We start from the raw sequence: 15,293 nt of genomic DNA on the forward strand, positions 1-15,293 counted from the left end.
TACATCGGTTTATATTTATCGTCAACCCAAGCGATTACCATTTTGTTTAACATAGTGTCAACATATTTCTTTATGTTTAAGGGCAAGATTGGAACGTCGAGAAAACGTTTTACAGGAATTGTACTCGACCAAAATTCCTCTTGAGGAAGACGAGCTGGATGAAAAATTGCAAGTGAGTTGGCTTATCGATCGATGAAATCAGATTATTTAAATCGCCGTCCTATTTTTGTCCTTCCCAGAAAAACTTGTTTTTTGCATGTCATCTTCTTTATGGCTGTACTCTTTGCTACCTAATGCATTTTCGATTAATTTGGCTTAATTGTCTTCAGTTACACTTTATACTCCTGAAATTTTAGGTTTTAAACCAGTGTTTTTTAGTTGGTTTAGTGTAAACCAGTTGATACACTAGACTACTTTCAAAGAACATGCGGAGAAGGTGCAAAACCTAAACCAAATAATTGTGAATCTCGAAAGCAAGTTTCAAGAAACCGAGGAACTGGTAAAAAAAGGCTACAGTACGCAATGCAGTGATTTAATTGATTAAGTGATTTAATGAAATTCACGGCTATTGCAGTTGAGGCAAAGTTTGTGTGTTTTTTTGTTATTTTAATAGAAGGATAAGTCATAAATATTTTCAATAACTTGAATGAGTGTAGTAGTGGACGATTTATTTAGAGCACAAAACACTTTATAAAAGTTATTGTAACAAAGTTACTATAATTGAAGGTGAAGTCGCAAAGCCAAGCCATGATTTCATAAGGTTAGCCACAAAAACTGGCTAAGAATGCAACCAAAACAATTGGTAATTACAATAACTGTTTTTAGCCTTGATCAAGTGATAGGAGCTTAATTAAAAGTTATTGTAACAAAGTTACTGTAACAAAACGGCAGGTGCGGGCTCTTGAAAGGATGAACGCCTAGTGCTACCTTATATGCAAAAGAAAGGTCCAAATCCACGCTTTGAAACGTGTTATCGAAGGCAAATAAATTTGTTGTATGATTAACAGAATGGTACTAGAACTAGTACTTGTCATCAGAGCTGTTCAAAACTTACTTGTTCAAAACCTATATTTAGGTGATTATCAAACCATTGGTTACACCAGTCTTTCGACGATTTTTTTGCCACCTCCTTGTTTATCAACAAAACTAAATCGCACGCTAATTTTTAATGATCGTCTATAGTAAAGTCAGTGTTGGAAAATAACTTTCACCAGCTCTCAGCTTCATTTACAAATTTCTTTAATTTAGACTATGACTTTAACGAAAATCCGATTTCGAAAGCAACTCGAAAAACGAAATCAACTACTTCGTGCAAAAATGTAGCTTCAGCTGAGGACGTTGAGAGAAAAGTTGGTTAACCTTAAACCCAAGCTCAAATTGCTTAACCTTTCAACACGAGACGAGTTGAGTTGTGGTTTCAAACTTTAGCTTTGTTTTACTTCCTAGGCCAAACCGAGGGAAAAAGAACGAACGCTTAAAAACAACAAACAACAAACAACAAAAACCTGTTTCCTTTTATGCTTTTGTCTTAATTTACTTGTTGTGTTGCAGCTTAGCTAAGTTCTTGTTTATTAAAGCTGTTTAATTAAAGGATACAATTATTTGTAATTGTCTGTTCAGTTCATACGTTGCAAGATTTGTTCTATAAACCCCAGCGCATGGTGGATAGATTCCAAGTGCAGATTAAAAAATATAGTAGTCGATTTCACAAAAGAACCCCATGTTTAAAGAAAAAAGTATGAAGAATGCTTGTTGACTAATTTTAAATCCGCTGAAATTCGACTTTGTGATAACTCGGCGCACTACCATGAGTACGTTGAAGCCAAACGAGCATTAAGAAACTATAGAAGAGAACAAATTTATGCAACTATTTCAAAAAATAGAGAAAATTAGGAAAAGATCGGCTCACGTGAATTTTTTTGCGTATTTTTAACAAAAAACGATCGCAAACTTTTAGTGAAGATGTATATCACGAAAACACTTTACCCATCAGCATACCAAAAGAAATGCTGACGGCTACCAAATATTACTGCGCCAAACGCAAGTCGTCTATGAAGACAGATGTAAAAACACAACTTGTTCATATCGAGTAACCTGCAAATCTGCAACATGTTTGACAGGAAAATACCTTAAAAATGGATTGTGAGATAAGCAATGATGAAACCAAAAATGTTGTGCAGAATCTCGCAAAGGGTAAATCACCTGGGCCAGACGGAATAAGAGGAGAATTTCGCAAGGAAATAAATAAAGGCGCCATCACCCTGATCTATAAGAAATGCGATGATGCAGATTTAGATAATTAACGAGCAATTACTCTGTTAAATCAAGATTACAAATTTACACAAAGACAGTGGCTAATACAACAAGGGAAACCCTGAATGAAGTCATACACAAGCTTTATTACACCAGAAAAGACAAACAACTCTAGTACTATTCCAACAACCAATCGTATAACAGGAAAGATATTAACAGGTTAGAAACAAACTTTAAAAATTACATCTGAAACAATTAAACACAACCAGCAATGCAATGTAAGTTATGGCTAAATTTGTTGCAAATAATTCATAAAATTTGCCTTGCGTATGTTGCAATGTTAATAAATGTATAAATGTTTACTTGTTTTTTAAGGTTGGCTCAAAAGCTTGGACCCTTGAGCAATGAACCACCACATAAAAAGCAAAAGTTGCCTCAGTTTGTGTCATATTGACATGAAATTTCACTTTTAAAAGCTGATATTTCCTTGCTCAATCTGAACGTTTCTGGGATTGAGGATAAGTTGGACTCCTTAATGTCACTTTCTTTGTTACAAAAGAATGAAGAGCCACCAATATTTTTAGCAGCAGAAACGGAAGAAGAACTTCAAGAAATTATTGAGCAAGTAAGGGTAATGATTTGGGTTAATTTACTGTAATTGTTGTACGTAAAACTGGCAGCAACTTCCAGGAATGCAATATCAGTCAATTGAGACATTTTGCAATGTAAATAGGATGTCAAGGAAATTGCCACACGAGTAGAACATGCTGACGTGGTGGCAACGACAAGAAATTTTATAAAGCTCTTCATGAAAAAGAAGGTGGCAATGACATACTTCTGACAAGATTGGGCTATGGGAGGAAGAAATTGAAAAAGTCATTTGTAGAGATCAAGCTATATCAACTTCTTCTGAGTAAGTCCGAGTTAAAAGTTTTCATATGGTTACCCATATGAAAATGGAAAATGGTAACGACTTATAGTCAATTCAATAAATTTAACAAACAATTCAGTATTGTGTGAAACTAAATACTTTAGCCTTAAGACTATGAAAACCACTAAAGTTGCTAAATCTCGGTTGTGAAGTTACCTTTATTAATTTCGAATTCGAACATCGTTCTATCTGGGCAAGAACTCATGTGCATTTGTAGTTCTGGCTTTGGAACAATGTGTCGTGCATTAAATGAACACACATCCTGCAATGTATATATTGTATGCATAAAACCAAATTAGTGGGTTAATAAAATACATGCTAATAAAGCATTTATTCACTTCTTAATTAAAAGTTTACAATTGATTTGTAAAACAGAAATGAAACATGTTAGAATAACCTTATCTGCACCAGGGTGGTTCTTCTTGCATTTCATGATGTGGCCAACATATCTCTTGGCAGAAATTCGATGCACCGGATCATATGGACATACAAACAGTTCATCACTATCTGACTGCCGCATAGACTGTTGATTCCCTGATATACTGGCCATTGTTTAATTTGAACCAACTAAAAAACAAAAGAAACTGAAAACTGTACAACTAGTCTTCTTGTTACCAATGAAATTTTCAGATAAAACAAAAATGAAAGGTAGACAATGATAAATTTAAAACTCTGGAACAGAAAAATCATTTTCAGCTGTGACATTGTAGCGGCCGTTGGATACTTATTGGTTTGTCGCTGGTTGTTGCCCTCGTGATGTTCCCAGCACGTGTGTATTTTCGCATTGCTCGTTCACTTTACCTGCCCATTCGTTTTTGCACTGCCTGCGCGCAGGACATCAGTTTGAGTAAAGTCTTAAATTAAGAATGCCGTGTGATTTTATTTTAATATATGAGCGAAGGAGACAGAGAACAGCGATAGCAACCTTCTGAGACAAGGAGTCAACAACGCAGCATCGTGACAGCAACGCAACAACGTACAAGCGCTACCTTCGCCATATATTCTGGTGACCCCGACGTGATGTTTGAAGATAGGTCGTATCTACCACCTATGCAAGGTTTTGGCGTGTCTGAGCCACCGCAGGCCGATAGTGTGGTTGATGATACTTTAATTGACCCCGAATGCGAGGATGACGGCGAAACATCGCACGCTGAACAATTCACCACACGTGGAAGGCCAGTCAAGAAACCTGCGCGGTATTCGGACACTCCGTGCTGATTTTGTTTATGCGTTTCTTTAATTATAACGTTTCCATTTTGTTGTACGTTTTTTCCCTCAAGCCTACAAAAGGTAACTTGAGTTTTACGTTTAACCTATAGCCTTACACTTCATGAGTCGTGTACTATCGCATAAATTTAAATTCTAACTAGTTCGACCTAGTCTCTTTTTGCCCAGTTGTCAATTTGTCGTGCCTGTCAAAGGTTTATTATAACCTTTGACAATTATCGCTCACAACCTGGTGTTACGTGTAATAGCGTTATATTGCCGATTGTGCTTATCTTAACGGCCCTAAATGCCATGCTCTCTGACGGCGAACTCCTGCCGTGGAGAATTATTCCTTTGCGTTCTTTTGTTATGGTGTACACTGTACATTAGTAGCTGTTTTTGGAAAGGTGATGACTTACCCGCTGCTGACGCTACTACACTTGTCCTTGTTTTTTGCACGATACTTTGACACAATGGCGCTGAGATAATCTCAAATTTGTAATATGTAAATTGTGCTTTGATAGTTCACATTATGTTGTTCTTCATCGCTTCCCACCCCTTTTTCATTCTTGCCGGGAAGGAAAGATGTATGTAGCGGCCGTTGGATACTTATTGGTTTGTCGCTGGTTGTCACCCTCGTGATGTTCCCAGTACGTGTGTATTTTCGCATTGCTCGTTCACTTTACCTGCCCATTCGTTTTTGCACTGCCTGCGCGCAGGACATCAGTTTGAGTAAAGTCTTAAATTAAGAATGCCGTGTTCTTTTCAGTTAATATATGAGCGAAGGAGACAGAGAACAGCGATAGCAACCTTCTGAGACAAGGAGTCAACAACGCAGCATCGTAACAGCAACGCAACAACGTACAAGCGCTACCTTCGCCATAACTGCAAGATTTCAAATATTTCAGCACACAACTTTTCATGAACTCTTTTTAGGCCAACAACCTTCGGATAATTTTTCATCGATTCTCATTGAAATTCGGCCAATCATTATGTATGAAGCCAACCTTGCTCATTTATCACGCTTCAATGTTTTTACACATTTTTCAAGTTATTGTAGTGCCTCTTTCACTATGATTATTATATCTTTACTTTAAATTGTGTGGTACAGCTGTGCGTAAAGTAATAAAAAATTGTCACGGCTGTGACGTAGAGTTTGGCATGACTCTGTAAAATGTTCTTCACTCGAAAACCTTATAGATTGCCCAAGGACTCAAGGAAAACTTACAAGGCTACAAACCTTACAAACAAGAAAACAATACTGAGTAGCCTATCGGGAAGACTATATTTTTGATGGAAAAACTTGCGCTGAGTGATTTTGCCACCGATGTGCTAGTTGGCTTCGTTGACCTTTCTGATAAAAGTGATCAATTAATTATCTGAATTTGAATCTGAACATACATAGGATACTTTGCATAACTTTTATGTCAACAGACATGGCTGCAAACCTTGCCTACTACAAAACTCATTCTTTGGTGCTTTTGCCTACCACATTTTGTTTCAGAAGAATTTGAAAATTTTCTGATAGAGTATGGAATCAATCATGTGAAGACTACACCATTGTGGCCTCAAGCAAACAGAGAGGTGGAACGACAGAACCACACACACAAGTAGTTTGATTACTCATTTCTACAAATTTCATTGCGATGTGTCCCTTGAAATAACTTTGTTCTAGCTATTTTTACTTAAACATGTTAAATATATATTGTAGAAAAATAAACTTTCAATTAATTTTATGTGAGATAACCTTGTAGAAGGTTAAAAGTAGGAAGTAATTCCTCACCTATTTTAACACAAATACTGATGGGACCCAAGTTCCAGATACCGAGCATAGAGGATACCAGTCCTTCTATTTAAGGTTTCTATGAATAGAATACTCCATCCTTATAACTACCTCTGTTTTCCAGTGATGTTGAAAAGCTTAATGCTTGACAAGAAGCATCTTGATAATGCCACCAGGGAAACACAAATAAACCTGTTCCTATTGGCTTAGATGACAAGGAGTGCTACAACTGGGCTGTGCAAAAAAAGACAATAAGCAAAAAACAAAAGGTAATCGCCTTCATTGGTAGGCACACTTAAACTTTTTCAAATTTCAACCAAGATGACATACACTTCACCAGATAGTTACACAAAATGTCTGTTCGCCAATTAACAACTCAACACTCCAACACTCACCTTTCCACAAGGTAGTCAACAAAGTTACTTAAACCTGCCAAAGGCGACCAAGGTACAATCCAACCTTTCAAAAGCGTTAATAAATATCTTTCCAACTGGATTCCAATCGTGCCGACCAGCAGCCAACAATGGAGGAAAGTTATGAAACATATTCAATTTAATATCGCCAACATGGCAGCAAACCAGTATGCTGTGATCTGGATTTAAAACTATGTAAAACCTTCTCGTCAATAGCGATTGCAATATCTGTAATCGATATTTGCAATGTATTGCATACAAGAGATATGGAATTTAAAAGCATGATCTATTCTACATGATTGATTTGTGGAAAATACTTATGCTGTCTCATCCCGGGATTAACACTAGGCAAGGCTTCTGATAAACTCGTGTGCATCAATGTTTGATCACAAAATGAAAGTGATAAAATTCTCTGCTATTGCATACGAGGTATACAATGTGAATCAATGTGCGTGCATGATTGTTAACGTAAATAAATGTACGTTAGTTTTTGACGAAAATTTCAGTGTCATGAAGTTCACTGCTATTGCAGTTCAGGTAAAGTTTGTGTGTTCATTTTAATAGAAGGATAAGCTGCAACTATTTTCAATAGCTTGAATGAGTGTATTAGTGGATGATTTATTTAGAGCACAAAACACTTAAGTAATTAGAAGTTATTGTAACAAAGTTACTGTCATTGAAGGTAAAGTCAAAAAGCCAAGCTACAAAACTGTTTTTCAGCCTTGATCAAGTGATAGGAGCTAAATACACTTTTTGTAATGTGGTTCGAGTTACCCAAGACTTGATAAAAGAGACTATCGTGAACACTTCGCTGAATATTTCAAGACATCGACGAAATGGGGAACTGAGAAGTATCTCGTGTTGGAATATAAAAGCTTCCGTTTCAGGAAGAAGCATTCGTTTGAAATTGACGTTTCAAAGAATAGGATGGGACTCGTTCGAACTAAATTTCGGATCCTTAAGCCTGACGTTCTTCCTACCTTAGAAGCTAGTTAGTGCTATACCAGCCAAGTACCGATTATGGCTGCGAAGAAGCAAGATGTTATCAAACTGAAAACATGCTTCCGCCAAAAAACAAAATAAATGATAGACCAACTCGTTACAACGGAAGATGCATTATTTCATGGAAAAAACTCAGACTACGAAAACTAAAGAGACACATTTTACACAAACTGCTTTTACCTTACGCAAGGAACTGAAAAATTGATTTTACTGTACATAACAAAAGTGTCAGATTTCTTTCATGATGTTGTTTGTTTCAGGTTTCTTTCATGATTTCACTAAAAACTTGTTTTTCAAAACAAAAAAGTCTTCCACCTCGTGAGGGGGCCCTTAAACGTGGGGCTCTTTAGGTGCGGGCCCCTGCAGCGACTGCAGGTATTGCAAGGGGGGTTCCTATGCCAGTGGGCAAGGTGCTATCTATCAATTTATCCAAGCAAAGCGCAGTGCATTAGGCTACAAATTTGTGAGGTCCTGAATATAATAAGGGCCCAAATCCAGTGAGTTGGACGATCTGCACCGCATAAAGTATAACGCACAGCAACACACAATACAGCTTTGGTGTTTTCCCATGAGTAACTACCCACATTAACCAGGCTTTGATAACTTTAACAACAAAAAATTGTGAAGTTTTTTTTTGATTTTCTCGAAATAGTATCACTTGGAGTTTCAAGTATTCAATTGGTTGGAAGCCGGTAGCAATTCCTATCAAGGGTAACTACGATGAAGGTGATTTGTCTGCCTTAACCCAGTTTTTAACATGATAGGAACTAAATGCTGTTGTTGTGATGTTGTCTAACATGGTTTCAGATTTTAGCAATTACTGTAACTAGGTTGCTGTAACAAAATGGCCAGTGAGGCGAACGAAAACAATGTCAAAAAACAGCAACATGGTGTAAACTCATCCTTTAATTATGACGACAATTGTTTCCAACCAAGAAATACTCTTCGACAAGGTAGAAACAAAAAATGTAAATGTCTGTTTCGAATGAACGCCAATTAATTAACGTACTCCGACACGCCATTCCACAAAGTATTGAACAAAACATAAGCCTGCCGAAGGCGACCAAGGTACAATTCAAGCAAGGAAAACGTTAAAAATATGTTTTCAACCGGTTTCCAATCCTGCCGACCGGCAGCCATCAATGGAGAAAAGTTAAAAGAAAATCAAACTCTCTCCGACAACATGACAAACCAGTAAGCCTACTATGAGCTGGATTAAAAACTGTGACGTCCGCCAAGCAGGATTATAAGCTGATTTAAAACCATGTAAACCTCTCCAGCCAATAGAATTGCCAATAGCGCTGGGTGGGTTTTACAGGATCGGGATAAAGCCACAATTTTTTCACACATTTCTGCTTCGTTACCCTCTCGTGTATCCAGACGTCAATGTACAAACTGAGATTTCTTTACAAAATTGCCCGGACTCAAATGCATGAAATAAAGAAGCGGAACGATTTGAAACCGTGGCTACTTACAGCCGTTATTCCAATCAACTAAAAAGCGCAGCAACGAGGCACACTATAAGTTAGATTACGTCATAATTACGATGGCGCGTGCGTTTTTAAAGGTGATTGTCCATAAACATAAATTAGTTAGGCATAGCTGCAATGTCGCAGCTAGAATTTCACTTTATGTTAACTGGTTAATGTTAGAACCTAAGAATAGGACACAATAGATTGATTGGGTAATTGGGCCTACCGCTATTGATTTTATGATTATTATATATTAGCCGACCTCTACCAGAGCTCAATAAGGTTATATTTTGGTAGTTGTCGTTGTTGCCTAATTCAAAAAATCATGAGAAGCACATAAAGACAACAAATACCTGTATAACAAAGATTATAACATATCGCACAATACAGTAGCTCGGAAGTTTATTTGAATACTTGCAACAGAAGAATAATCAAAAATATCCCAGTCAAAACCGCTCTTATTCAGCAACCTCAGTTTAATTTTAGCAAGTCTAATAGTACGGCACCTTTCAATATGGCCAAAATTTCTAATGCAATTTCTAATTTTAACTTTCAAATGCATGGTTTCGTTTACATGTTGTTCTGCAATAAAATTCTGCAATAAAGAATTCATACATGTTCCGGGATCGCTCAGCAGAACGACGTAAAACACTTGATAAGTACGGCATTTTTTAGGTTTTGGAGTAATTATCGCTGTCGCGTTTTTGTAAATTTCGGAACTTTTCGTTCTATATGGATCCATTTCAAGGTCACCATCGTGAAGAGGAGGAAATCTTTTTTAAGATTCTGATAAGGTCTTTTTTTCTTATGTCCATTTTTACGTCATACATTCAAATTGTTTTTAATTGTGACGAAGCAGTACAAGTGTACAAATTTCATAACTCTTAAAACTCGTTTTGTGAGTATACTTTGTTGCTTTTGTGTTTTTTTTTTGTTCTGTTACAATCATTATTTTAAAATGCTTTTTGAAAATGCTTTTTTTGGCTGATTGGAAACGTTAAACTTTTTTTTTTTTGATAAAAAGCTCCTTTATTTTGTTTTTGAAAATTTGGAGTCGGAAAACTTTTGTTCGTTTGGGTAGTATGATTTTGCAAGGATTTTGCCACAATGACAGTGGTTTAAATACGGTGTCATTGTCGATTTGGTGGGAGTTGGTTCGAGTAATCTCATGACGTCATGTCTTGAATTAATCGCAAGTTTGCTTGAGGATGCGCCACTCGAAAATTCAATTTAAACACAAGCTATGAGCTCACAGTTATAACTCGACTGAGTTACTTGCCTTATTAGGTCGCTTTTGTTCCGCCTTCTTCCAGCTTTGAAGTCATTGCCCTTATTTAAATGTCATTTCTATTCTGACATAGTTGGCCATCATCAACGAAATTATTGTGAATGAATGACTTGAACGGCGAGAGACAGTCAAGGTTCTTTTAAAATAAGCTCGAGTACCTCGACGATAAACAACGATGTCCGGAAGTGGAGCAAAGTCGTAACGTCATTTGCCAGGGTCAACTAAAAGGAAGCAGAGGAACGGTACGTCAACCAAGTCAAATCTTACGAAGGAATTTTTACGCATAAGCTGAAATTTAAGCGCACGAAGCTATTCTACATTTAAAATACTCTATCGTAAATTTCCTACGATTATGGATAACGGATGGGTTTTCATAATATTTATTGTGTATCACAGAAACTTCATGTTTTCTTGTTTGACTTGGCCCTTGTTTTAACCGGAATAATCTATAGTTTAAAGTAGGCTAGACTTTGTAGTAAAAAAAACTGTAATCTTAACTAAAATGTTTTGGCAATTGACAATTTTTTAGTCTTTATTAAACAGTATTGCTCAATACAAATGCCCAAGCTCTCAAATTTTTCCTAAAAGTTTGAATCCATCGACAAGTTTCTATTTTTAACTGCCTTGTTTTACGGTCTTATGTTTCTATGGTGTAGGTATATCGATGTGTTTCCGTTATGAAATGATGCCAATACAACTGCAGTTTTGTTGTTGTTTAAGCTAACTAGGCCTGCCTTGCTTTTGCTTAGCCAACATAAGAATCTTCTGACCGCAAGTAATTCATGGAATTGTCTCACCTTATAAATAATATTTATGTAAGTTGGATATTGATACCTAAACGTACAAATAGCCTATGCTTTCTATTTAAATGAAGAATTTTTGAATTCTAAAGGCCAGTGCTTTCAAATGATCTATTTCCGAAGAAAACAATGAATTCAGTCGGTTTCAATGTTTCAAATTTCTTCAATGTTTTTCTTCAGCACTACTGTATAAAACAAGTTTCCAGTAGGCAGCTGGATGCAGCAGCTACAAAATGTGCAGCTGGATCTGTGAACATTCAATCGGAAATGTAAACGAACTCAAGAAAAATTTACTCGCATTTCATCTGATATCACTGTTTTGCGATAAACCTGTGCAATGATCGTGACAAGCGATTATTATAGATAAATCATATATTCATTAGGTTGCTGGAGACTTATCGCGTACTTCGGTAAAAAACAGCAGTGGCAAGTTTTCAACATTTGGTTTCCTTGGTTATTGACGAAATCTATTGTTTGACTTATGTGCTGTGTTATTGTGTACTCTCTACACAATTCGGCTTTTGATGTATTTTTATAATTGGCTGCTGAAGAAAGGGTGCACATTTTTATTTTGAATCGAAAAGAGCTCACGAAAGTAAATAAAACAAGACTTGGTCATTACAGTGAAATGTGACAAAGCTGCACCAAAATAATTAAACGTACCCACTGAGACGTAAAAGCAACATGGGGGGCGACGTGAAGACAATGAAAAACGCAAAAAGCTGTAATAAAAATGTAGATAAAAGTCGCACTTGCTTTTACGCGAAGTCACAGGAGCGTACCGGTTTATACTTAACACAATGTACAACGTGGACAGCTTTCCCATTTCTGGTGAAACGCCAACTTGAGACCATCGGTACCAAAATTAAATCTCACAATGGTATAAGGCAAAACGCAACAAATGGTATTAAATACACGGTCATGGATCTGCGAATTTTTAAGGCACTGTTTTCCCAAAGCACAGGCTAAAATATCGTTAAAAAGTATGAGCGTTATTCAAGATAAAAGGATAAAAAACGGCAGCACACAGAATAAACAAAGATACGCGTTGGCAGTAGAAAAGGCGTAAGGGAGTAGGTTTAAGCAAACTCGATGGTCGCAACATAACGAGCTATTTCTCCAGTTTGAGTTGTTGGTTTATTTCTGCAATTCTTCTCTCAATTTCTGGCTTTTTTCTCAACTTTATCAGTTGTTCGACGTTCAGTTGAGCTCCGCTCTGGGACTCTTGATCGAGTTTGTTGATCTGTAAATTTAAAGCAAATTGCTCATTTATACTAAACAAGGTTTTCGAAAGTTACTGTCTATATTGCGTATGTGGGCTTATTATGCATTAACTTCTGTAACAAAACGTGGGTTCATATTCATTTTGACGGAAATTTAATGGCAACAAACCTGGCGAATCATTTTGACTAATTTCCTTTTTTCCTTTGCAAGTGCTTCTTCTCTGGACGACTGACTGTCTGTTTGATGAAAAAAGTAAAAAAAATCATTGACATTGTTTTGCTTACAACGTTTTTAATATAACGACATTTTCCAATAGGCTACAGCGATTTTAGCATGGCACGTCGCCACTGGCCAGTACACGTGCACGGTAAAACTGGCAAAAGTAACACTTCCCATAACGGCAACTACTAAATTCCTAATTAGACACATTGCATTAAAGACATGAACTTTCCGGTATCCGCTATCGAAACGGCCCGCGTTTCGGCTTCCAATAATCGTTCTTTCTCCTCAGCCATTTCACGGGTGGCAACAACCACATCATTAACTACCGATCTCGGGGCGTTGATTGAGATCCTTCCTCGACCTAGTAAAACAAGCAAAGTCTGTTGATTTGCAGAAGCAAGGGTCGACATTGGTGGGTATACTGTATTTAATTAGGTATTTCCTCATAGTCTATTTTTGCTGAAAAATTTTTCCAGGATGGGAACAAAAGTAAATTGTATTTTAAACAATATTTTAGCAAAGTACACAACCCTAAAAAGTTCATTTACCTTTTGGTTGATGGGATGGTCTACCAGCTGGTTTAGTTGGTTTGACTGAAAAGTTAGCGGCAAGCGACGGCATGGTCGTCGGCTCACTAGACCTTAATTGACTGTTAAATGAAATGCTGAAATCATGCTGTACGATAAAAATCATGCACATAGTGACCCTTTGTAATAATCATAAAGACCTGTTTTCCTTGGACGGCTTTTGTTCGGGCCGATTTAAGTTTCTTCCCCTGGCCATACTCACAAATCCTGAACGAAGCTGAGGCTCAGTCAGGGGTCTTCTTTCCATGGGGAAGGGCTGCAAAGTTTGAGATGGACGAAGCTCAGAGGGAGTGGCTTGCAATCTGTTGTCAAAGAAAATTGCATTTTTTAAGTGTAAGTGAAGTATTTAGAAATAATAACTTTCTTGCCCAATTAGAGTCAAAATGATAACCTTGCTAACAAGTACAAAATTAAAATTTAATAAAATATGTATGTACAGTATAAGCAAGGTTTTCCTTACAAGCATACAGCATGCAATACAACTCGAAAGAATTTTCTTTCTACCGATCAAGGAATATTCTAATTCTAATTAACATATTCTACCATCTATAAAAGAACAATTATATTCTCGAAAACACTCTTTGTTTGTAATTAATGGTAAGAACAACCAAGAAATTAAAACAAAAAAACGTAATGAATGGACTACATAAACTTGAATTTGAATAAAATTAAAAAGTAATTTACTGTTGTTCTTCCACATTTACTTCCATACGCCATCGTGTGCTGGTTGGGTTTGGTCGGTAATTTGGCCTCCGTTGTTTCTCCTCTTCCGAAACCTATTATAGTTTTCATAAGCACAGACAATATTTAGAAGAAGATTTAGAAATATAAGGTCAGAATATTAAAAATTTTACCAAGTATTTTTAACAGAAATGAAACTGTCTACTGCATCAAAGGAGGAGTGCAGTTAATCTAGCAGCTGTAAATTATTGCAATTTGCAAAACAATTTTTGGTTTTAGTAATGCCCAATACCATGTTGAAAGAAAATTTCTCAGGTAAGTTAATCCATGGACCTAGAGATGTATAATGAATATAACCTAATACAACGAAATTCGTGACCAACAATTATGTCTGAAACCTCTAAATCCCAATCTTCATCGTCGCCAAAATCTAAATCTTGAGAAGGGAGAGGGGGAGGTAGAGATGTACAACCCTTGACTTCATCTCCGTCATCAGAAAGCCGTTCTGCAAAATCATTGGTAAGGGTAAGTTCCAAAAATTAACACCAAATATTACCAAAAATAATACACTTATTAGTGACACATTTCATGGAACTTTGTCATTATTATTGACATTCAAAGACAAAACTGGCAGCTTATATTTGTTTCCTTTTAATTAAACTTTTGTCAACCTTAGTATTCATTGTTTTGGTTCATTATAAATATAATGCTTTTGTGCTTTTAAACGAAAACGCGGCGCGAAAATGAAAAAAGTTTCATTTTGCATTGTGTTTTTTTTTAATTCCTTGTAGTCAATTCAATATATTTAACAAATAATTCAGTAATGTGTGAAACTAAATACTTTAGCCTTAAGACTATGAAAATCACTAAAGTTGCTAAATCTCGGTTGTGGAGTTACCTTTATTGATTTCGAATTCGAACATCGATCTATCTGGGCAAGTACTCATGTGCATCTGTAGTTCTGGCTTTGGAACAATGTGTCGTGCATTAAATGGACACACATCCTGCAATGTATATATTGTATGCATAAAACTAAATTAATGGGTTGATAGAGGTACATGTTAACAAAGCATTTGTTTACTCCTTAATTAAAAGTTTACAATTGATTTGTTAAACAGAAATGAAACATGTTAGAATAACCTTATCTGCACCAGGGTGGTTCTTCTTGCATTTCGTGATGTGGCCAACATATCTCTTGGCAGAAATTCGATGCACCGGATCATATGGACATACAAATAGTTCATCACTATCTGACTGCCGCATAGACTGTTGATTCCCTGATATACTGGCCATGGTTTAATTTGTAGTAATTTGAAGCAATGAAAAACAAAAGAAACTGAAAAGTGAAAACTAACACAACTAGTCTTCTTGTTACCAATGAAATTTTCAGATAAAACAAAAATGAAAGGTAGACAATGATAAATTTAAAAC

At 36.3% G+C, this 15,293-nt stretch overlaps 1 protein-coding gene across 1 annotated transcript; it reads right to left on the reverse strand.

The window, feature by feature from the left end:
- Positions 1 to 11,700: 11,700 nt before the first annotated feature.
- On the reverse strand, positions 11,701 to 15,293 carry LOC143459638 (uncharacterized). Its single transcript, XM_076956855.1, has 9 exons — positions 15,003 to 15,293; positions 14,761 to 14,866; positions 14,261 to 14,367; positions 13,866 to 13,957; positions 13,322 to 13,483; positions 13,143 to 13,243; positions 12,824 to 12,955; positions 12,541 to 12,608; positions 11,701 to 12,391 (listed from the first exon to the last, which is right to left on the reverse strand). The coding sequence occupies exons 1-9, from the start codon at positions 15,153 to 15,155 to the stop codon at positions 12,260 to 12,262; spliced, it is 1,053 nt and encodes a 350-aa protein (XP_076812970.1). The 5' UTR covers positions 15,156 to 15,293; the 3' UTR covers positions 11,701 to 12,259.

This window comes from Clavelina lepadiformis, chromosome 5 (assembly GCF_947623445.1).
Source record: "Clavelina lepadiformis chromosome 5, kaClaLepa1.1, whole genome shotgun sequence".
NCBI lineage: Eukaryota > Metazoa > Chordata > Ascidiacea > Aplousobranchia > Clavelinidae > Clavelina > Clavelina lepadiformis.

Coding starts and splice junctions, on each gene's coding strand:
- LOC143459638 (XM_076956855.1), bottom strand. CDS start 15,155: ATGGCCAGTATATCAGGGAATCAACAGTCTATGCGGCAGTCAGATAGT. Junction 14,368..14,760: donor CGAATTCGAAATCAATAAAG/GTAACTCCACAA, acceptor ATGATTTTGCAG/AACGGCTTTCTGATGACGGA. Junction 13,244..13,321: donor AAGCCGTCCAAGGAAAACAG/GTCTTTATGATT, acceptor TTCATTTAACAG/TCAATTAAGGTCTAGTGAGC.